We start from the raw sequence: 23756 nt of genomic DNA, 5'->3' as shown, positions 1-23756 counted from the left end.
GTTTAGATTCTAAACGCAGAACATCTCAAAAGAGTCAAGAATCCGTCGGGCTGCCCACTGTTCCTGACCTCTCTAATCACTCTGAAATCTGAAAATCAAACAGAATCTGGGTCACCTGTGCGTAGAAGTCTGCAGAGGGAGAGGATCTGGATCTCTCGTGGACGCAGGCGGCCTTCTCCTCAGCACCTGCATCCAAGATGTTTTCCGCTGAGTGATACCTCCCTTGCGTCTTGGTTTCGGACGACTTCTTCTGCTTGTTCCAGGTGGCCTGGTACTCAGCAAAGGTCCCGAGTCTCTGCTGCTCCAGTAAGGCCTGCTTACATTTAGGGCTCAGGTGTTTGGGATCTGGGGGAGATGGAGGTCTGTCTTTGGGTTTGCTCGTCTCATCCATGTCTGTGCTCAGGTTTGTGCCGTGACCCGATCTCGGCACAGGCCTGGAAAAGGCCGGTTTGGTCTCGAAGAACTTCCTCCGCTCATGCGAACCCGTTTGGGATTCTCCCTCCATGCCCACTTTGTCCATCTTGTCAGGCTCTGAGAAGGAGTGCATCCTCTTTGCGGGGTGGAACCGCTTACGACCTCTGATGCGTCCGTTGGGGGTTTTCAGAGCCGGAGCCTCTGGTCCCAGGGGCTCCAGGTCTCGTCTCTGGAAGGATGTGGCCTGGAGCACCCTGGCCTGGGCCTCTTTTAAATGGTCCTTGTAGGTGCTGGAAAAGGAGGCGCCTGAAGATGCGGACGCCTCCGTGGATCGCCACTCTTCCGCCTCCTCGTCCTCGGCCTCGCAGCTCAGGGTCGCAGCGCTGCGGCTCTTCTGCAGCTGCGCTCTCTTCTGCTGGATCTCTTTGCGCAGCGTGGTGGCGTAACGGTCGCTGCGGCGGTTAGCTTTTCCGTTAGCCGCGAGCTCGCTGGCGTCGTGGGTGGACATGAGGGATGTCACAGCGGCCGCCGGTTGCCTCTCAGTCAGAGTCCTGGTCTCCTGGGCCAGGGAGTGGAGAAGTGGGGTTTTCAGAGGGGATATTCTGTGATCTTCCTGCGGAACCCAAGGGTCTTGGTGTCTTGAAAGAACCTTATGATCGTTACTCTGATGTGTCGGAAAGAGTCTTTTGGTGTCATGTCCTTCAGCCCTCTTTGCAGGATCCTCCGGGCTTCGAACGGAGAGTTCGTAGGTCTTTGGGTCGTACTGCAGGCCGTTCCCAAGGTGGGGACTGCTGTTGCGCTCCTTATTTTCAGCGTAAGGCATCTGGGACTGAGGTATAGAGTACATCACCTTAATGTTTGTCTTCAGGGAGCTCGGGTAGACGGCTTCGCTGCTGTTTACCCAGTGGGGTTTCTCCATCTCCCCCCTCCAGCCCTCTGCTTTCCCCAGTCTGGTCTTGTGCTCAGCGGTCTGGACCAGATGTTTTCCTGCCAGGCCATAGTATCTGCTGTGGCCCCCACTCTCCAGGCTTGGGTTCGCAGCAGAACTGGCCATGAATGCCGTCGAGTGCCGTAACTGCTTGCGGTTGAAAGCGTTGGTGGGCAGATCCTGGAGGCTGCGGTAATAATTTCCAACACTTTGAGTCTTTGTGGGAGGAGCTGTCCTGGTCTGCAGGTAGAAGGGGCTTTCGTCACTGTATTGCCTCTGGTGGGCCGGTGTTTGGGTGCAGTGGGGCTGCCTGACATCACTGCTGGACAAGGAGAAGAGTTTGCTGGGCTGCAGCTGGTTTTGTTTCTGAGATCTGAAGCAGCTCTGGTCATTTTCCGTCAGCTTTTCAAAGGACCTGCCCTGGCTCTTTGCTGGAGCAGAAGCCCCCTCGGGGTAAGGGAACACCTTAGTGGCAGTGAAGCTATCACTGCGCAGGGGAGGGGGCGGAGGAGGGGGAGACTGGGACTTCTTCCTCTCCGGTACCTGCCACACCGGGCCGACGCCGGGTCGCCCAGCAACGGAAACCCGAGATGCAGGCTGGTCCTCGGGCCACGACCCCTCCCAGCCTCCAGGAGACGGCTGCAGGTACCTGTGCCGCTCACTCTGCTGAGGGCCTTCGCTCTGCAGCCCCTTGAAGAAAATGTTTTCAGTGCTGGTGCCCTTCCTACTGGACACGCTGGAGTCATGAACAGGTGGGCTGGAGCCACTGGAGAAGCAGCTAAACCCCGAGTCTCGCTTATTTCCTGATCCACACAGCGGCTCGGCGCTGCTGATGTATTTAGGCGGGGAGAGACGACCCGGTGGGTAGGGATGGGAGGGACACTCCACTCTCTCCATGCTGCTCACCGAGCCGAGCTGATCACTTTGCTGCTGCTGAGTCTTCTGGTCCCCTGGAGTGGATGAGTCTTTGGGCCTATCATCATCAATCAGTCAGTTAATAAATAATGAAAAGCGGTCTGCCGTGTTAAACGTTGGGAAGAGAGAAGCTCAGCCTCACCTTGCTTCATCTTTTGGCTGCCAGACCGGCGCTGGTGTGGCCCCACAACCGGCTCGCTCCGACTCCTCTTCTGTCAGCTTGGAGGAGTGCCAGGAATGAGGCCGCGACTCTGGATCATTTTTCCTGCACAGCAAAGGGGAAACGGAGCACTTTACACAAATAGGGGGGACTTTCTCATGAGATCATACTGCAGATGGCAGCATTTTTGGAACAAAAACAAGTGGAACAAACTGCCAGTGGAGATTAAACTTTCACCAAATGGAGACATTTTTAAATCCAGGTTAAAAACATTTCTGTTCTCATGTGTCTATGCATGAAATCTGCACGATATCTTTGAACTTATCTGGACTGTTGCTGGTTTTTAAATTCATTTAAATGATTTTATTTGTTTCTCTTTTTGTTCTTTTATGTATTTTTAATGCTTCTTCCACTCCCTGCTGCAATGCTTTTATTTTATGTAAGGCACTTTGAACTGGTTTGTACATGAAATGTGCTATAAATAAATTTGATTTGATTTTTGCAGAGTTGGATCACGATGCATTTTCAGTCCACAGAAGATACTTTTAAATGCAAGCGTTTTCCTTTTTTGTGGAGGAGTCCTAATCTCCAAACAATCAATATAACAAAGCTTTATGACACCGATTACCTTGATATTCAATGCTGATGTCAGTATTCTTCACAATAAGAGTCGCCTAACAAGCGACAACCTTTTTCCTGTTAGGTCACGATCTGTACTTTTCTGTTTAGTCTCCATTAGTCCCCAGTTACTCTAGTCCGGCCATTTCCTCACCTTTCGTAGCAAAGGTAGGGTTTCCCCCGTCAGTCTTGTTCCTGCTGCTGTATCTTACGATCTGGTTTAGTTATTTTTGGTTGTTCAAGTTTATCTTTTTGTGGCATTCCTGCGATTTGGAAGGAGGGAACCGAGGAAACGGCAGGACTCAACTAACTGGGGGCTAACAGAGACTAAACAGAAAAATACACAGATCCTGACCTGTTTCATTTCAACAGGATTTGACAAACCTGACTTCAGATGCAGTCATGAATGTTTAATATATCAAATACTTTACTAGAAGGGCCTCAGTTATCATCTATGGGTGAGAAAACCACAAAAAGGTACACTGATATTAATAATATGACTACATCATCGTGAACATACCCCCTGAAGCGGTTCTTCCTGGAAAGCATGTTGAAAAAGAAAATATACACATGTTCAATAGATCAGAAATATTCATTTTACACAACATTTCAAACCAGAAGTGAGTGTAACTTCATGTAAACAATGTTTCAAATGAAACAAATAGCACACAAGGAGGCTGAGCGTCACAGAACAACAACAAGCAGAAGGATGGGGTGAAAGATCCGGAAATTCAGAGTGAAACCTGCAGTCCTGCCACCTGTGCGGTTGTACATGTTCAAACATCGTTTCCAAGAGGAATGAACTGCAAACATTTCAGGCTTTGGAGAAACGCAAGTTAAACACAAATAAGCAAACCACTAATGAATATTTGACTCAAACAACTAGCACCACACACTAAAATACGACACAGGAACACAAAGCACCAACAATGGGCCAAAAACAAAAAATGAAAAATAAAATCGCTCGGGGACACCAAAAGCTACCAGTGAGCAGGCTAACAAGGTGGTACCTCATAGAGCTTCGCAAAATCTTGGTGAGAAAGCTCCTCGCCACGTGAACCTCAGTCTCTGACGGCATTGTTCGTGGCGATACAACATCGACCATTTTAGCTCTGATGGGCAGCGAGTGACGAACAGAGAGAAAGGAGAAGGAGGATATGATGGCGTGGCAAAAGGAGAGGACAAGTTCATAAAATCACACACATCAAAGTTCAGCTTCAGAGGCATTAATGGATCAATTAGAGAACAAAGATGCTGAGGGAAAGGAAGGAGAATCAGGCCAGTGCGAAGAGATGATCCTGTGGAATCAATTCTGTTGTAAAACTAATGAACCCGTCATCAGAATATTTGTATGACTAAGTTTAGGTTCATATTTCTAAAGAGAATAAATGTGGGAGCATCCTCGACCAAATCGTGGAGTTTCTAGCAAACAGGAAAGTGCCCATTGGCTTGCTTCAGAACATTTTTTTCTACCCGATGCTCTTATTGTGAAGAGCTTTCAAAATAAGAGCTGGATCTGTGGCAGCCATATGGCTCTAATGGGAGCTTAGCTGCTTAGCTTTTAGAGAAATTAGATGGATTTGAGTTGGATATCCAGAGCAGAGCGAGATCTGCACAGCCGACTCTCGACTATTTATTCTTTACGTATGAGGAAGGAAGCTTTAATGTGTCACAAACTCGGGTCAAAGACATGAAATACTTGTGATGAAGTTCAGATGTCAAACTGAAGCGAAATACCTCGATCCCATGAAACTTTACCTGCCCCGATTTAAACTTTAACCCTGCCGGGCAGCGAAGGACACGCTGCATTCTTTCAGCGAAGGAATGCAGGGAGGTATTTTCTCTCACAACCAGGGAGAGACATCTATGTTGGCCATCGACCAGGAGCCGCTCAGCCGGAGCGATTTAATAAAGAAAGCGTGATGCCTTCTATCCCACTTCTCACATTATTTCAGCTAGCCTTCATTTCCTGATAGCCCTGCTTGGTGGCTCATGACCTCATAAGTGTTTTTAGAACATAAAATACAATAAAAACTGAATTTAAGTAAACTAAGGCCTTTAATTATGAAAAAGGAGATCATTTTTTTGTTGTCATCTTGGCTTAATCAAGGTTTTCTTCATGAAAAACTCAAATAAAGTCAAACGTCAGCATTGATTAACATCACCTGCTGGATATAACGACAAACTGAATCCATTTCAGACACTAAAATAGAAGAACAGCAAGTGTTGCTCAGCAGACATCATGTTTTCCCCTCTTTAGAGCCTGAATGTTCTTTGTTTTTAGGACTCCGTCATAAACCAGATCACAATATCAGGACGAGTCCTTTTCTTTTACGCATGGAGCAGAAATGTGAAGGGCATCTATTATTCAGTGTTCATGTTTAACCACAAACTGTTACTTAAAGCCTTTCCCTCCGCTCGCTCTGACACATAAAAGTGAGAGCCGTGTCGCCTCCGAACCAGCTCAGGGACAATGGACATGCAAATGTCCCCTTTCCAAAGCGCCCAGGGTCTATTGTCAGGGGATACAGCTGGCCCGTTACAGATATTCAGCAGGGGGGGAGACGCCACCGTCCACTCCCAGGAAATATGAGTCCGACGGCTCACTGGAGAACAGACTCTGACACTGAAACCCAGCTGCCCCAGATGGCTGCTCGTTGCTGAGGATGATGCACAAAAACCAGCAAAAGCCCTCGAATCAGGAGCTGTGTTCACATGGACTCAAATAAATAGTTTATGACCACCTGGATGAAGTCAAAGAGAGCGACGCAAACCTTCACATTCAGAGAGAGAAGTAGTGTGAGCCGCTGAGATGCCAGAAAGCACATGAGGAAAACACCAAGTTTACCCACCACTCAGTGTGACTGCCTGGTGCTGTATGAACAGTTATTTAATCCATTTCTATGCAGATCTTAGAGTCTCGTTCTTTGATAAGAATAAACATATTTATCTCTGATTTTGTCATGACTTTTGAGCCACTGGTTCTGTCTTATATCTCAGGGAGATTAGATCTTTCACAAAGAGAGTGATTCATGTAAGAGGGGAAAAAAAGCACATTTCCTTTAAGAATGATAACAGCAAAAAACAGACTGTTTCTGTTCTTTATTTTCTGATTAATGCCATGGCAACAACTAAATATGCATCATAAATAAAGTTTCAGCCACTGCAATGGGAACGTTGAGCATCAGCGGATACCGGTGCGAGGTGTCCGAGTGGTTATCTGCCAGACCACACTGGAAAAAAATGCCCCTCCAAAAATAAGTAAGAAAAACAACAAATAAAAGACGTTTTTGCTTGAAATAAGCAAATAAATCTGCCAATGGAACTAGTGAAAATCGGCTTGTCACGATTTCTTGAAATAAAATGTGATATTTGGGACTTTTGAGTTAAAAGTGATCCTGAAATTGGCTTAAAAACCTCTTCAAATGTTAAAAAAAGCTTGTTTCATATGAAATCCGACTCAAAACAATTTTTTTTCAAGACTTTTTCATTTAACAAGATATTCCAGATGTATTGTATTAAAACAAGTCCCTATATCTGGCTGAAATGGTACTTGTTAGGCAGTTGTGTCTTATATTAAGTGTAATGAGATATTTTGACTAGAAATTAGATAAATACACTTGGTAAGACTTTGATTTTTTTCCAGTGCAGACCTTACTTTGTTTTGGAGATTATCTCGGCTGGTAAATTTTACTCAAGAGATCATTCCCTCTGGATGTGGAGCGGCCCACCAAAGCCTCAAATGAATCAGACACAAGGTGCAGGTTATGAACATCTTTCTTTCTGACTCTAATATCAGCAGCACGTCTGTCTTTCTGTTCCACCTCATTCACACCGAAGCTTAAAGTTTGGTTTAATTGGTCACTTATTAACTTGATTTCACTGTGATCTCATCTTTGCTTTGTTTCCCCACACGGCAGCTCCCGACTAAACCTTCATTCCTGCTTTGGAATGTGAGGAAGAATCCCAAGAAAGATACATGGATGGAATCATCAGTTAGTTGTGTAAATAAGTTGATTAAAACGTGAGTGTCCAGCCAAACCGCACTTATTGGGTCTTTTTTAATGCACCAAAACAAATGATAAAATAAAGACGTGTGAACAGCCTGTGTTGAGATACACGCGGCAGATGTGGGACATGAAGTCTTTTCAGTCATATCTCACTACTGCATGAGCTGCATTTAAACTATATCAAGTAGATATTAAACTTTGAGTCAACACAGTTTAAAAAAAATAGCATTTAAATAAGGCGCAAACATTTTAAGATGCATACAAATCAATAAGTTTCCATTAATTCTGCAGAAGCGATTGGAAAAACACTGGAAAAAATCAAAGTTTTACAACTGCCTAACAAGTACCATTTCAGCCAGATATAGGGACTTGCTTGAAGACAATACATCTTGTTAAATATCTTGTTAAATGAAAAAGTCGGATTTCATATGAAACAAGCTTATTTTGACATTTGAAGAGGTTTTTAAGCTAATTTCAAGATCACTTTTAACTCAAAAGTCCTAAATATCACATCTTATTTCAAGAAATCTGGACAAGCTGGTTTTCACTAGTTCCATTGGCAGATTTTTTTGCTTTTTTCAAGCAAAAACGTCTTTTATTTGTTGTTTTTCTTACTTATTTTTGGAGGGGCATTTTTTCCAGTGTATCAAAGAGGGAAACACTGTGTTTTTAGAGCTAAAGACGGGTGCAAGTGCCTGAAGAAACATGGTAACTTACCAACTATGTTCTCGGTTTGTGTGTAATCCGTCTGGCTGCACAACACTCCCACTCCAATTCTCCTCAAGTCCTTCAAAAACCTGCTCTGACAACACTAGCCCCACCAGCCCGACAGAAACGAGTGTTCTGAGGAATCTGGCAGCCCACGATGAACACTCTGCACCTTGTGCCGCACAGATTTCCTTGGGGATTATAAAGGGGGAGGAGTTACTGTCCCGTCCGGCGTCCTTGTTGTAATCTGGTGTTTGTGTTGTAAGTGGCTGAGCTGCAGAGAGCCACTGAGGCTGCTGGGAAAGGAAATCATTGTAAACGAAGTAACCAGAGGGAGATTAAAATTTAGGGGAATACAACTTCACTTTATAAAACTCAAAGTCTTTGTTTTCACCTTAAAATGCTCCAAAGTCAAACGTCTTCCATGTGAAAACATTAAGAGAAAGTTTTCATTTTACACCAAGCTTTGACTCATCGTTCGACCGGGGGTCAGCTTTATATTCCGCCCTCTTATCAGCCTGATAACTCTCTCACATTCCAGCACGTTTCTGAATTTCACAACCTTTTCTTTTCTCCGGTGAACTCCGACTTTAGCGTCCTTGTCAGGAAACAACACAGAAAGGAATGTTTGGCCCACGTCTGGGTTCAGAGATACCGCTCGATGTCAGAGTGGGGGGGTGCACAGCAGCTCCTCCACCGAGGAGAGGCGAGGCTGCCAGTTTAATACACAAACCATGACAGCTGGAGGGTGGGAGGCTGCTTACGTTACCTCCACAGATCGGCATTCAAACCTCACATTAAACAACTGTGTGTCAAGCTGTCGGAAACGATCCCTAAATATAAGTGAAATCTGGTTACTTTGCAGTGAGGCAGCCACACTTCTCTACAATCAACAGGCTGTGAATGAGTGTGAGTGACCAGTCAGACCGATGCTGCATCTCCACTCATATTAAAGCAGAAACTATAGTTCCAACCTGCTCTGTAAATAAAACAAATCATATGCACCAAAAGCTTGGAATGAACTTCAAGCTACTCTAAATCTTGAAGTTCTTCCATCCATAAATTCTTTTAAAGACCTTTTAAGATGATCATTAACTGACCACTGCAATTGTTTTTAATTTCATTCCTTGTTCGCTGTCTGTTTTTTAGTGTCTGTGTATACTCAGTTTTTAATATGTTTACTTCTGTTTAGATGTGATGTAGTAGTGGTTTTGTCTTGTCTTGTAACTTTTTTAAGCCGCCTTCTTGGCCAGGACTCCCTGGCAGAAGAGTTATTGTAACTCAATGGGACCATTTCCTGGTTAAAGAAAGGTTAAATTTAAAAAAATGCAGCAGCAGTCACCGCAGACAGCTTTTAGGGGCTGGATTCCAAACACTTCTGGCTCCTCTTCAAAAGGAGTGAAAAGGTAAAGAAGGAATATTCATCTTGTCAGTACTCAGATAAACTTGGTGATGCTCAGAGCGAGCTTCAGGGCCACAGACCGTCCGACCAGCAGGAAATAAATACAGTAAACACCTCTCAGATGGAGAAGAGACGTTTTTCAAAAGAATACTTTATATCTTTGTACATGTTAGGGTGACAAACCATAGACGCAGAGCCGGCCCAAGGCATATGCCAACTATGCGGTCGCTTGGCGCCCCCACGCCACCAGGGGGCCCAGAGAGCAATTTTGAATTTAATTTTGATTACAACTTTATTTTTCTGTAAGATAATGTGAATGTCATTTGATTCTATTTTGTATTTGGATTTTGAACATTTTGCACACCATTGGACATCTGAAAGAAATTAAACTATTTAACGTGTTTACTATAAATGCAGTCTCCAGCCTGCTGATGTTACTTTCAAATAGCTAAATTAATGAGCCATACTTATACATCACTCTTTATGTAGAAGTTAATTAAACCATATTTATGAGTTTGCTACCCTTTAAGGTTAAAAACAAGAATGACACCTGTATAAGAGGATTACAAATAATGCTAATGATTGTGGGTCCGTTACACACATAACAGTGTAGCCTATGGAATAATGAGGCATCTGGAGCTGAGGTGATGGTAGGGGGGCCCCAAATGAAATTCTGCTTAAGGCCCCATAAAGGCTTGGGCCGGCCCTGCATAGACGTGCAACTTCTTTTTATAACCCATCTAACTGCAAAGTGCGCCCACGTGCAACAGCATTCCTTTTGTTCTGCACTGTGGACGAGGAAAAGATGTCTGAATCAGAGGAGCAACGGTAAAAAGCGGATTAGTTAAAACTTAAACCACACATCCAGACTTTTAAATGCTTTCAAAGAGCTGATTTGTGTGTATTTCTGGCACATAGAAACACCAGGAAGCCGGATTTTTGGCCAGATGTTACTATCCCTGGTCCACAGATTTCCAGTTAACCCCAAGAACCTTTCATTCAAGTTGGTGTTCGCTTGTTAAACCAGCAGCCATGTTGGAGGGTTTGCCCCTCAGGGGGCCAAAGTAGTTCAACTGTTAAAAAAAAGGACCCTCAAACCCTTCAAACTTCTCCTCGACTTCAGCTGAAAATGTAATCAGGTGAAGAAGAATTTTAAGGACTGAGAGAAGCAGCACTGAAACGTTTGTCTGCAGAGATTAAAGCACAAAAAAACATTTGCCGGGTTAACATCACCAAACTGTTTCCTGCTGGCTTTATAAACGAGGTAACCCACGGATTATAGCCAACTCTGAGTTACATCCAGGTAATTACATGCAGTAAGCAACCATCTTTTTTCACTGTGCCCGACTTTATTCTGTGTTCCGGTGGGTCGTTTTTAAAAGAATAATCTTTAATTAACCCTTGTGTGGTCTTAACATTGTGTTTACTCCCCTTGTCCTACAGGTCAAAAACGACCCGCCCTACCAAAGCCCCAAAATAAAGCAACTTAATTGAATTTTAAATCCATAGTCTATTTTGTATGATGAAACCACCTGTTATTTATCTATTCAACTCAATTTAATAAATTTTTTATCATGTATTTTTTGTTACACAATACAAAAAGACAATCACCAGTTTTCAGGATTACACTTTTTTTTTTTTTTTAACCACAAACCAACTGTCAGTTGGACCAACAGTTTTCTTGTTTTCTCAGTTTTCTTTTACATAATAAAGCTTTATTATTGCTATCAAGTAAGAAGTAATTACTTCTGAATTAATTATATTGAAAGGGGAAAAAACAGTGAACTCTTTTCTGGTGTTTAAATGTTTTTATAATTCACGGGTCAAAAATGACCCATAAGACAATCTTTGTACGCTAGTGGTGAACAGCCCACATGGAAACATAAACATAAAGTATAAAGTATGACTTTTTCTAATGATGGGGTCCCTTTAGGAAAAGTCATAAAATTTCAAGTTGGAAAAAGATAGTTTAAGGCATTTTTTCTACAGCTAAACATGGTCGTGGGTCACTTTTGACCCGCAAGACAACCGGAGGGTTAACCAGACAGGAAGCCTCTTCAGGCATTTTTGTCAAATCAATTCAAGGATCACTTTTCTAGCTCCACCCCCTTGTTCAAATATGGTCACTTTCAGTCCACCACCCAACAGTTGATCACAGAGATGTTGTCATGTTTTTACAGACAGGTAAACATGCCTGCATGCATGTGCTTTACAGTCGTAGGATGAATCCCAACATTTCATGGCTCAGAGTTTGAATCTCGTCTCGTGGAAAATGTGTTTCTGCTCTCAGCGACATGGTGGAAACATTCGTTTCACAGGGCTCGACTCTACTTTATCATTTCCACCTTTAACAGACATGACATGAGCATACCGTACAAAGTACAGTGTCATCATGATGGGTTTATTGATCTAAACAACACGGTCAAAGCTGTCCTACGTGGAGCTAACGGGGACATTTTTAGGAGAGTAATTCTACGCTCTGATACGCCTTCCAGGACCTCGGTTTGCTCTTTCTCTGGCCTGCAGCCACGATCCTCTCCTGCTCTTATCAAAGGGCTGCGATCCTCTAGCCTGGCTGACGCGTCCACATCTGGATGAGATGGTGGTCTGGGAACTAGGTGTGCATTTTCTCGTATTTGAGGCGTGGTTTACGAATGCCTAGAGCCGTTTATTGGGCGCTACGAATGTCTATCAAATGGCGTCTGGTTCTTCCCATGCTGCTTTGCGTGCGATTCATAGCCAATTGTATCACTTATACCAGATGGTCTATGCGCTACACGCTTCGGTGTAGCGCATAGACGTCGTCATCGTCTTGCTGTCTTTTTAGGTAATTGGTAAAGTTTACCAGCTCGTCATCTCTGTTTCGGAGCTAGAGCCCTCAGAACTGCTTTGTGCCCCACAGAAATGACAGAAACCCATCTGCATGCAACCTACGGCTGGAACCACTGGCACCCGTTTCCCTGAAGTTCCATCGTCTAGCTTCAAGAAAACCAATCAGAGAGGACACAAATAAAGCAATTTACTGTTCCAAATTTCAATTACAGCACAGGGTAAAGGAAACCGACAAGAAACGGACGCCTAAGGCCTTTATCCCCATGTTACTGTTATATAAAGATCAGGAGTTCATCACTTCTCTACTTATACAGCAGAAGAAAAGCCTCCAGTTAGACTCCATCATTTAAAAGAGAAACAATGCTCATTTTCTAATGCCTCACTGATTAAATCACCAGCCTTATCCTCCTCTGAACAGTTCATGAATCGCTTCCTCGCCGTTTTATCTGCAGCTCCTATCAGCCAGCTCACTGATGACACATCTTGCTGATTCGCCAGCTTGCTGGCACTGGAAAACACAGCAGCCTGGGGGGCCGATCTCGCCCCGCTGAGCTCTGAACGCAGCCATACAATAGAAAGCGCCAGCGTCATCACAGCTGGGCTTATCGGCGTGTCACTGCCCGAACCGGCATCACAAAAAAGGAGAGGGATCAAATGTGTTGTAGGGAGTACAAACTCTGAAGATGAGCAACATCTGGAACGTGTGGAAGAATTAGATAAACAGCACTTTGAACCTGATGTTTGTTAAGTTTATCAGGCTTTAAGTTCACTACTTTACAGCTTTATAATGTATTCGCCTCCAAGAAACTCAATTTATGCACAGTAAAGCAAGAGTAAAGCCAGAATACAGAGCAAATTTATCAAAGAATAGCGGAGAAAGTATGCATTTTCACAATATTACCACGATGAATGGTCTGCTGTCAGTTATGATGCAATAAAATAAAAGTAAAAAAGTAAGAAAAATGCATAACCAACTGTTAATGAAACTCGGAGGACAGTTAATATGTAATCAGGTGCGTTTTTATAAGCAGCTATTTTCCAGGAAACATTTTCTGCTAAATTTAAATAATAATTCTCTAAATTTTGAGTTTTAAAATGCACATTTCTCTCTTTTAAAAGCCGAAACGTCCCCTGTAAACTGCTGCCAAAGGAGATTTGCTAACTGTGAGGCAACGCTCAGCTGCTTTTTCTGCCCGTGTGTAATTGAACAACAGGTTTAAGAGCTGCAACACACACACACTCGATTTGTCCTGTTAAGCATCTCTGCTGAAGCTAAAGAATTAGTTACACGCGTACGCAGATTTAGATTTACTCACATCAGTTTACCCGTGCTAACGTCACATGACATAACATGATAAATACATTTTAAAAAAATCAGAGGAAACAGATGAAGAGAAAAATAACCTTTTAAATTCTTTTTTAAATTTAGAGCTGGTACTTTTTCTCAACTCTTTCGTGTCGTAACAACAGGGAAAACATGCAGTTATATCTTAAACTCATTCGCTGCTTCCTGATTTAATGTGAGTCGTCAGGAAACCCAGTGACTGAATCAGAGATGACACAAAAAGACAGAAAAGAGGGTGAAGGAAAAGAGGAAATACCTGCGAGTGAAAATCGTCTCTTTATCTTCTAAAAGGCCGACATATCCAGAGGGAAAGAAACAGATATGAGCGCCCACTCTAGGCTCTCTGGAGTAGCCAAAGCCCCTGAAAACAATGGGCTTTGCTGATATGGCCTATCCCACTAAGCAGTGTCAACTCACCTAGGCAACATGGACTATACCACTCCTGCTGCAAACAGGGGAGGCCCACAAGACCAAGGCAGCCCCGACAGAGACTCAACCATCTCTCAAAGCCAGTTTGAACATTTGCTTTTCTACCCCAAGCCCGCTGTGTGCTCCCTAAACCTGCTCAGATCAACTGTTCCCACATCAACAGGTTGCTGCAACACAGCAGCAGCCCACCTCTCCCTCGTGTTGACTCAGCCCACTCTGCAAAGCCCAGCTCACGCCTGCGGCTTTGCAACTAGTAATTGGATTCAAGCTTTAAGACTCTGTTGCCATTTGCTGGTGGGGAGATGTGTGTGTAATTCTGACAGGACAGGACACCAGTGGCACATGTGGTGAAAAGGTTTAAGGAGGCAATTAAAGAGATTATTCTTATAGGGAAGCCACCAGGATAACATTTAGACCATTAGCAACAGGTGTGGAGCAACTTGTTTTAGCTGTGGTTATTGTGTTTGACTTGATCTAATATGAACGTGCATAAAACAGATGAAACAGAATGTAGGAAACAATATCAAAGATTCCTAAATGGTGTTTAACGTGACCTGATTTTCAGTACAACATACAATTCTCCATCTTTAATGTAGCGTTACTTATTGGTTGTGTGGAATAAAACCAGCAACAAATGCTGCAACAACATTTCTGAAGCATTTCTTCACCTGATAAGTGACTTATTAGAGCACAAACTTTAACTTAAGTCCAAATGGCAAACAGTAAAGAACAATTTAAGGTACGAAATGAGAGAGAAAACGCCACCTTATCAGCCTTGTTCTTTACTTTTGTTCTGCACCTCCGCCTGTGAAGGTTGAAATGGGCTGAAAGTCGACACTGCCGTCCCCTTTAGGTCCACCTGTTCGACTGTTCCGGTTGGAGGCGGGTCGAGGTCGGACAAAGACTGGGACTCCTCTCGGTCTAATTTACGAGTCATTATCTGAGCTCTGAAATAAGGGAGCTGGCTTGAGCTCAGCTGCCTCCACAATACTGGCTTTTGTTTGGCTCTCACACTGGAAAAAAAATCAAAGTCTTACCAAGTATATTTGTCTTATTTCTAGTCCAAATATCTCATTACACTTAATATAAGACACAACTAGCTAACAAGCACTATTTCAGCCAGATATAGGGACTTGTTTGAAGACAATACATCTGGAATATCTTGTTAAATGAAAAAGTCTTGAAAACAAATTGTTTTGAGTCACATATCATATGAAAAAAGCTTTGTTTTTTGACATTTGAAGAGGTTTTTAAGCTAATTTCAAGATCACTTTTATCTCAAAAGTCCCAAATATCACATCTTATTTCAAGAAATCTGGACAAGCCGATTTTCACTAGTTCCATTGGCAGATTTATTTGCTGATTTCAAGCAAAAACGTATTGTATTTGTTGTTTTTCTTACTTATTTTTGGAGGGGCATTTTTTCCAGTGCAGGAGCCAACAGGCAGCCAGAGACCCAGACTGGCTCTGCTTCAGCTGACCCTGTTCTTAATTAGGTATGTACAGATCTGTGGCAGAAACACTGAAGCAAGGTGAGTTTTCTTTGGACGTTTTCTCACCAGAAAGATGCCAAACACACAACACACGGCTGAAGAACAGAGTCGATAAAGAAACAAAATGTCTGACCTGGTTTGGGGACTTAAGAGAACCTTTAACATTTGAAAACTTACATTCAAAGAAAAATAAAAGTGGATGCGCACTGCTGCACAAACTCTGGGTTTGGCTGTTTTGGTACCTTCGAACAAGCAGGGTAAGAGTCCTGTGGGAGCTCTTCACCAGGCAGATGGCCTCCTGTCGAGAGCCGCTCAGGGCGACAGAGTTCACGCTCACCATCTCATCGCCGGCCTGGAGACGGACGGCAGCAGCCACGCTTCCCTCCTCCACCTGGACACAACAGCCGTGGCAGAACATTAACGGGCACACACGTCACCAATGGCATCAACAACAGCCTCAACAAACATTTTAAAGATAAAAACAGCTCAAAGCACCCCTGAACTCGAGAAGAGCTCGTGATAATGATCCAGACATGTTTGAACGATTATAAACAGCCACCATAAAGTGAGTTCACCTCTCATTTAAGGTGGCAGCACCTCGGGCTCCATCATCTGGATTAACCTTGTAGCACCCAAGCATATGAATAATCATTGAAAAAAATCATTTTGGCTCTTCTTGCATCTTTTTGGGTGGGAATAAACCAATATTTTGGGATTTTTTTGGAATTGGGCTATTTTTGATCATTTTAGGCAATGTTGCATATTTGCACCTGTGGGCTTTCCTGATTCATTTTGTAATGATACAATATGGAGACCTGACCTCCCATTACCGCTGTGAAAGGTGGACAAAGCAGACCACACCAAACGAGACCAGAACGAACTAGAACAGACCACCGCAAAGCAGAGTGTAATGCACTGACCCAAGGAAATGATTGCTGTGACAACTGTCGGCACATCAAATGTAATGTAAAAAAATATTACACATGAATGTAAATAATGTATGTAAATTTAAAAAAATCAAATAATGTAAAGTAAATGAAAATATAATGTAAATAAATAATGTAAATAAAGAAAAAGCTTATTGCATATCTGCAACTGTGGGTGCAACAAGGTTAAATGTACCGTTGTTGCCTCGCTGCTGGCACCAGTTATCCAGTCTTTTTGTTTTGGCTGTGTAATGACACCTCCGGCCACAGGGGGTGCTAACGTGGCAAGACTCATTGTTATTACTTATTTGCCAGAAACAGAGAGCTGTATGATTTTATGTCAGGTGGTGAGGTTAAAACAAGCTGAAAGGGAAAACAAAACAACGGAAAATGTTGCATGCGGATCCGTCATGTCCTCAGCAGCCAGAGGAACCTGTGGTTACAGCCACCTTATACTCTGATTAATATTTAACTGCCTGTAATCTGAGGTAGCTGGAGGCCAGCCGCGGCTATTCAGAGACAACACGGGAAGCCGGGCTGCCTCTCCCATTCTCTGGCGAAATTGCTACATCTTCAATGTTAAATTGACGATAAAACAGTTATTCACAAAACACAAGATATGCCCAATACTGCATTTACTTTCATAACTACAACATGTTTTCCTGTAGCTTAACGAAGTGATTTGTTCTGAAATCATTCACTGAGGAAATCATGTTATGAAGCCACCACTAACAGCCAGGCTTCCATGAGTGTTTGTCCATCATGAGAGAGAAAAAATGCTCCACAGATCCAGCCATTTACAGGCCTTAGATTCTTTCTGTGTATTTGCTGGGCATACTTGTCATACTAGACACAGCTATGTTATAACTAATTCTTTTTAACTTTGCTATCTTCTGCTTTGGGATGGCACGAGCCACTACAACCCTGAACGCGTAATTTGGGCTTCCCCTGTTTTAAAAGTCAGCAGCCGCCACTGCTGGAGGCGCACGGCTCATAAAGATGAATTCCTCTAAAGAATATCAAACAGTAGAGATAAGGATAAGCACAGTTAGGGTTCTAAAAGGTCGTATTAAAGCTGAACTGGGGCCCTATGTTAGAATGCAGAATGTTAACCTCCGGTGTAACATTTCACACTGTGGTGGTGTTCAATACTTCAGACTTCATGTTGTGCACCAGACGTCTAAACGAAGGTAAACACACGCTGCTGATGGAGGCTTGGGACGCTTCACCCAACACCTTAAAGTACCTTAGTGATGAGCAAGGGCTCCCGGTGCTCTGTGCCTCCTCTCAAGGTGAAGCCCCACGGCGCTTTACCCCGGAGCAGAACCTCCACCAGCTCTTCGCCCTCCTCTTTCTTCTGCTTCCCTGTCCCTCTCAACACATCCACCTCTCTCCACCACCGCATCCTTCCTGCTGAGACTCTCAGGCCGTCTGCGTACGACGTGGCATCCATGATGCCTCAGGTTCAGCGGCCTCCATCAATGTCAGTCCACACTGAACACTAACAAATAAAATGATGGAGACAGAACGGTGGATTACTTTTTCTTCTCTTCAAGTCAAAGAGAGGCGCTACAAACATACGTTTCTTGTTGTTGGTCATGTCTTTTAATATGAATAAGTGAACCAAAAAGGCAGGTTGTGCAGGTTTAATTTTCTCTCCTTTATATAAAATTGCCTCAATAACAGCTGAAGCTCATCATAATAACAGCTGAAGCTCATCATTATAACAGCTGAAGCTCATCATAATAACAGCTGAAGCTCATCATAATAACAGCTGAAGCTCATCATAATAACAGCTGAAGCTCATCATAATAACAGCTGAAGCTCATCATTATAACAGCTGAAACTCATCATAATAACAGCTGAAGCTCATCTTAATAACAGCTGAAACTCATCATAATAACAGCTGAAGCTCATCATAATAACAGCTGAAGCTCATCATAATAACAGCTGAAGCTCATCATAATAACAGCTGAAGCTCATCATAATAACAGCTGAAGCTCATCATAATAACAGCTGAAACTCATTATAATAACAGCTGAAGCTCATCATAATAACAGCTGAAACTCATTATAATAACAGCTGAAGCTCATCATAATAACAGCTGAAACTCATCATAATAACAGCTGAAACTCATCATAATAACAGCTGAAACTCATCATAATAACAGCTGAAACTCATCATAATAACAGCTGAAGCTCATCATAATAACAGCTGAAACTCATCATAATAACAGCTGAAACTCATCATAATAACAGCTGAAACTCATCATAATAACAGCTGAAACTCATCATAATAACAGCTGAAACTCATCATAATAACAGCTGAAACTCATCATAATAACAGCTGAAACTCATCATAATAACAGCTGAAACTCATCATAATAACAGCTGAAACTCATCATAATAACAGCTGAAGCTCATCATAATAACAGCTGAAACTCATCATAATAACAGCTGAAACTCATCATAATAACAGCTGAAACTCATCATAATAACAGCTGAAACTCATCATAATAACAGCTGAAACTCATCATAATAACAGCTGAAACTCATCATAATAACAGCTGAAACTCATCATAATAACAGCTGAAACTCATCATAATAACAGCTGAAACTCATCATAATAACAGCTGAAGCTCATCATAATAACAGCTGAAGCTCATCATAATAACAGCTGAAGCTCATCATAATAACAGCTGAAACTCATTATAATAACAGCTGAAGCTCATAATAATAACAGCTGAAGCTCATCACAATAACAGCTGAAACTCATCATAATAACAGCTGAAACTCATCATAATAACAGCTGAAGCTCATCATAATAACAGCTGAAACTCATCATAATAACAGCTGAAACTCATCATAATAAAAGCTGAAGCTCATCATAATAACAGCTGAAACTCATCATAATAACAGCTGAAACTCATCATAATAACAGCTGAAGCTCATCATAATAACAGCTGAAACTCATCATAATAACAGCTGAAGCTCATCATAATAACAGCTGAAACTCATCATAATAACAGCTGAAACTCATCATAATAACAGCTGAAACTCATCATAATAACAGCTGAAACTCATCACAATAACAGCTGAAGCTCATCATAATAACAGCTGAAACTCATCATAATAACAGCTGAAACTCATCATAATAACAGCTGAAACTCATCATAATAACATCTGAAACTCATCATAATAACAGCTGAAACTCATCATAATAACAGCTGAAACTCATCATAATAACAGCTGAAACTCATCATAATAACAGCTGAAACTCATCATAATAACAGCTGAAACTCATCACAATAACAGCTGAAGCTCATCATAATAACAGCTGAAACTCATCATAATAACAGCTGAAACTCATCATAATAACAGCTGAAACTCATCATAATAACAGCTGAAGCATCATAATAACAGCTGAAACTCATCATAATAACAGCTGAAACTCATCATAATAACAGCTGAAACTCATCATAATAACAGCTGAAACTCATCATAATAACAGCTGAAACTCATCATAATAACAGCTGAAACTCATCATAATAACAGCTGAAACTCATCATAATAACAGCTGAAGCATCATAATAACAGCTGAAACTCATCATAATAACAGCTGAAACTCATCATAATAACAGCTGAAACTCATCATAATAACAGCTGAAACTCATCATAATAACAGCTGAAGCATCATAATAACAGCTGAAACTCATCATAATAACAGCTGAAACTCATCATAATAACAGCTGAAACTCATCATAATAACAGCTGAAACTCATCATAATAACAGCTGAAGCATCATAATAACAGCTGAAACTCATCATAATAACAGCTGAAGCTCATCATAATAACAGCTGAAGCTCATCATAATAACAGCTGAAGCTCATCATAATAACAGCTGAAGCTCATCATAATAACAGCTGAAGCTCATCATAATAACAGCTGAAACTCATCATAATAACAGCTGAAGCTCATCATAATAACAACTGAAACTCATCATAATAACAGCTGAAGCTCATCACAATAACAGCTGAAGCTCATCATAATAACAGCTGAAGCTCATCATAATAACAGCTGAAACTCATCATAATAACAGCTGAAGCTCATCATAATAACAGCTGAAGCTCATCATAATAACAGCTGAAGCTCATCATAATAACAGCTGAAACTCATCATAATAACAGCTGAAGCTCATCATAATAACAGCTGAAACTCAACATAATAACAGCTGAAGCTCATCATAATAACAGCTGAAGCTCATCATAATAACAGCTGAAGCTCATCATAATAACAGCTGAAGCTCATCATAATAATAGCTGAAACTCATCATAATAACAGCTGAAACTCATCATAATAACAGCTGAAGCTCATCATAATAACAGCTGAAGCTCATCATAATAACAGCTGAAACTCATCATAATAACAACTGAAGCTCATCATAATAACAGCTGAAGCTCATCATAATAAAAGCTGAAGCTCATCACAATAACAGCTGAAGCTCATCATAATAACAGCTGAAACTCATCATAATAACAGCTGAAGCTCATCATAATAACAACTGAAACTCATCATAATAACAGCTGAAGCTCATCATAATAACAACTGAAACTCATCATAATAACAGCTGAAGCTCATCATAATAACAACTGAAACTCATCATAATAACAGCTGAAGCTCATCATAATAACAGCTGAAAATCATCACAATAACAGCTGAAGCTCATCATAATAAAAGCTGAAGCTCATCACAATAACAGCTGAAGCTCATCATAATAACAGCTGAAACATCATAATAACAGCTGAAGCTCAACATAATAACAGCTGAAGCTCATCATAATAACAGCTGAAACATCACAATAACAGCTGAAGCTCATCATAATAAAAGCTGAAGCTCATCACAATAACAGCTGAAGCTCATCATAATAACAGCTGAAACATCATAATAACAGCTGAAGCTCAACACAATAACAGCTGAAGCTCATCATAATAACAGCTGAAACTCATCATAATAACAGCTGAAACTCATCATAATAACAGCTGAAGCTCAACATAATAACAGCTGAAGCTCATCATAATAACAGCTGAAGCTCATCATAATAACAGCTGAAGCTCATTATAATAACAGCTGAAGCTCATCATAATAACAGCTGAAACTCATCATAATAACAGCTGAAGCTCATCATAATAACAGCTGAAGCTCATCACAATAACAGCTGAAGCTCAACATAATAACAGCTGAAGCTCATCATAATAACAGCTGAAGCTCATCATAATAACAGCTGAAACTCATCATAATAACAGCTGAAGCTCATCACAATAACAGCTGAAGCTCAACATAATAACAGCTGAAGCTCATCATAATAACAGCTGAAACTCATCATAATAACAGCTGAAGCTCATTATAATAACAGCTGAAGCTCAACATAATAACAGCTGAAGCTCATCATAATAACAGCTGAAGCTCATCATTATAACAGCTGAAACTCATCATAATAACAGCTGAAACTCATCATAATAACAGCTGAAGCTCATCAAAATAACAGCTGAAGCTCATCATTATAACAGCTGAAACTCATCATAATAACAGCTGAAGCTCATCATAATAACAGCTGAAACTCATCATAATAACAGCTGAAGCTCATCATAATAACAGCTGAAGCTCATCATAATAACAGCTGAAGCTCATCACAATAACAGCTGAAGCTCATCATTATAACAGCTGAAACTCATCATAATAACAGCTGAAACTCATCATAATAACAGCTGAAGCTCATCATAATAACAGCTGAAGCTCATCATAATAACAGCTGAAGCTCATCACAATAACAGCTGAAATTCATTATAATAACAGCTGAAACATCATAATAACAGCTGAAACATCATAATAACAGCTGAAACTCATCACAATAACAGCTGAAATTCATTATAATAACAGCTGAAACATCATAATAACAGCTGAAGCTCATCATAATAACAGCTGAAACATCATAATAACAGCTGAAGCTCATCATAATAACAGCTGAAGCTCATCATAATAACAGCTGAAGCTCATCATAATAACAGCTGAAACATCATAATAACAGCTGAAGCTCATCATAATAACAGCTGAAGCTCATCATAATAACAGCTGAAGCTCATCATAATAACAGCTGAAACATCATAATAACAGCTGAAGCTCATCATAATAACAGCTGAAGCTCATCACAATAACAGCTGAAGCTCATCATAATAACAGCTGAAGCTCATCATAATAACAGCTGAAACATCATAATAACAGCTGAAACTCATCATAATAACAGCTGAAGCTCATCATAATAACAGCTGAAACTCATCATAATAACAGCTGAAGCTCATCATAATAACAGCTGAAGCTCAACATAGTAACAGCTGAAACTCATCATAATAACAGCTGAAGCTCATCATTATAACAGCTGAAGCTCATCATAATAACAGCTGAAGCTCATCATAATAACAACTGAAGCTCATCATAATAACAGCTGAAGCTCATCATAATAACAGCTGAAGCTCATCATTATAACAGCTGAAGCTCATCATAATAACAGCTGAAGCTCATCATAATAACAGCTGAAACTCATCATAATAACAGCTGAAGCTCATCATAATAACAGCTGAAACTCATCATAATAACAGCTGAAGCTCATCATAATAACAGCTGAAGCTCAACATAGTAACAGCTGAAACTCATCATAATAACAGCTGAAGCTCATCATAATAACAGCTGAAACTCATCATAATAACAGCTGAAGCTCATCATAATAACAGCTGAAGCTCATCATAATAACAGCTGAAGCTCATCATAATAACAGCTGAAGCTCATCATAATAACAGCTGAAACTCATCATAATAACAGCTGAAGCTCATCATAATAACAGCTGAAGCTCATCATAATAACAGCTGAAACTCATCACAATAACAGCTGAAGCTCATCATAATAACAGCTGAAGCTCATCATAATAACAGCTGAAGCTCATCATAATAACAGCTGAAACTCATTATAATAACAGCTGAAACTCATCATAATAACAGCTGAAGCTCATCATAATAACAGCTGAAACTCATCACAATAACAGCTGAAGCTCATCATAATAACAGCTGAAGCTCATCATAATAACAGCTGAAGCTCATCATAATAACAGCTGAAGCTCATTATAATAACAGCTGAAACTCATCATAATAACAGCTGAAGCTCATCATAATAACAGCTGAAGCTCATCATAATAACAGCTGAAGCTCATCATAATAACAGCTGAAGCTCATCATAATAACAGCTGAAACTCATCATAATAACAGCTGAAGCTCATCATAATAACAGCTGAAGCTCATCATAATAACAGCTGAAACATCATAATAACAGCTGAAACTCATCATAATAACAGCTGAAACTAATCATAATAACAGCTGAAGCTCATCATAATAACAGCTGAAGCTCATCATAATAACAGCTGAAACTCATCATAATAACAGCTGAAGCTCATCATAATAACAGCTGAAACATCACAATAACAGCTGAAACTCAACATAATAACAGCTGAAACTCATCATAATAACAGCTGA

The 23756-nt window shown here is 41.2% G+C and overlaps 1 protein-coding gene across 2 annotated transcripts in view; it reads right to left on the bottom strand.

Annotated features, from left to right (window-relative positions):
- Positions 1 to 23756, bottom strand: part of LOC142391546 (protein Shroom2-like) — a 44718-nt gene that overhangs the window by 12389 nt on the left and 8573 nt on the right. For both annotated transcript variants that reach the window (XM_075477390.1, XM_075477389.1), the window contains exons 2-5: positions 17427 to 17674; positions 15497 to 15645; positions 2400 to 2522; positions 116 to 2315 (exon numbers count right to left, since the gene is read on the bottom strand). In XM_075477390.1, the coding sequence (XP_075333505.1) occupies positions 116 to 2315; positions 2400 to 2522; positions 15497 to 15645; positions 17427 to 17633 (2679 nt within the window). In that variant the 5' untranslated portion in view covers positions 17634 to 17674. The remainder of the gene's footprint in view (positions 1 to 115; positions 2316 to 2399; positions 2523 to 15496; positions 15646 to 17426; positions 17675 to 23756) is intronic.

Source organism: Odontesthes bonariensis, chromosome 11, assembly GCF_027942865.1.
Source record: "Odontesthes bonariensis isolate fOdoBon6 chromosome 11, fOdoBon6.hap1, whole genome shotgun sequence".
Classification (NCBI taxonomy): domain Eukaryota; kingdom Metazoa; phylum Chordata; class Actinopteri; order Atheriniformes; family Atherinopsidae; genus Odontesthes; species Odontesthes bonariensis.
Note: the sequence above shows the minus strand (reverse complement) of the source record. Positions and strands in the feature narration are given on the sequence as shown.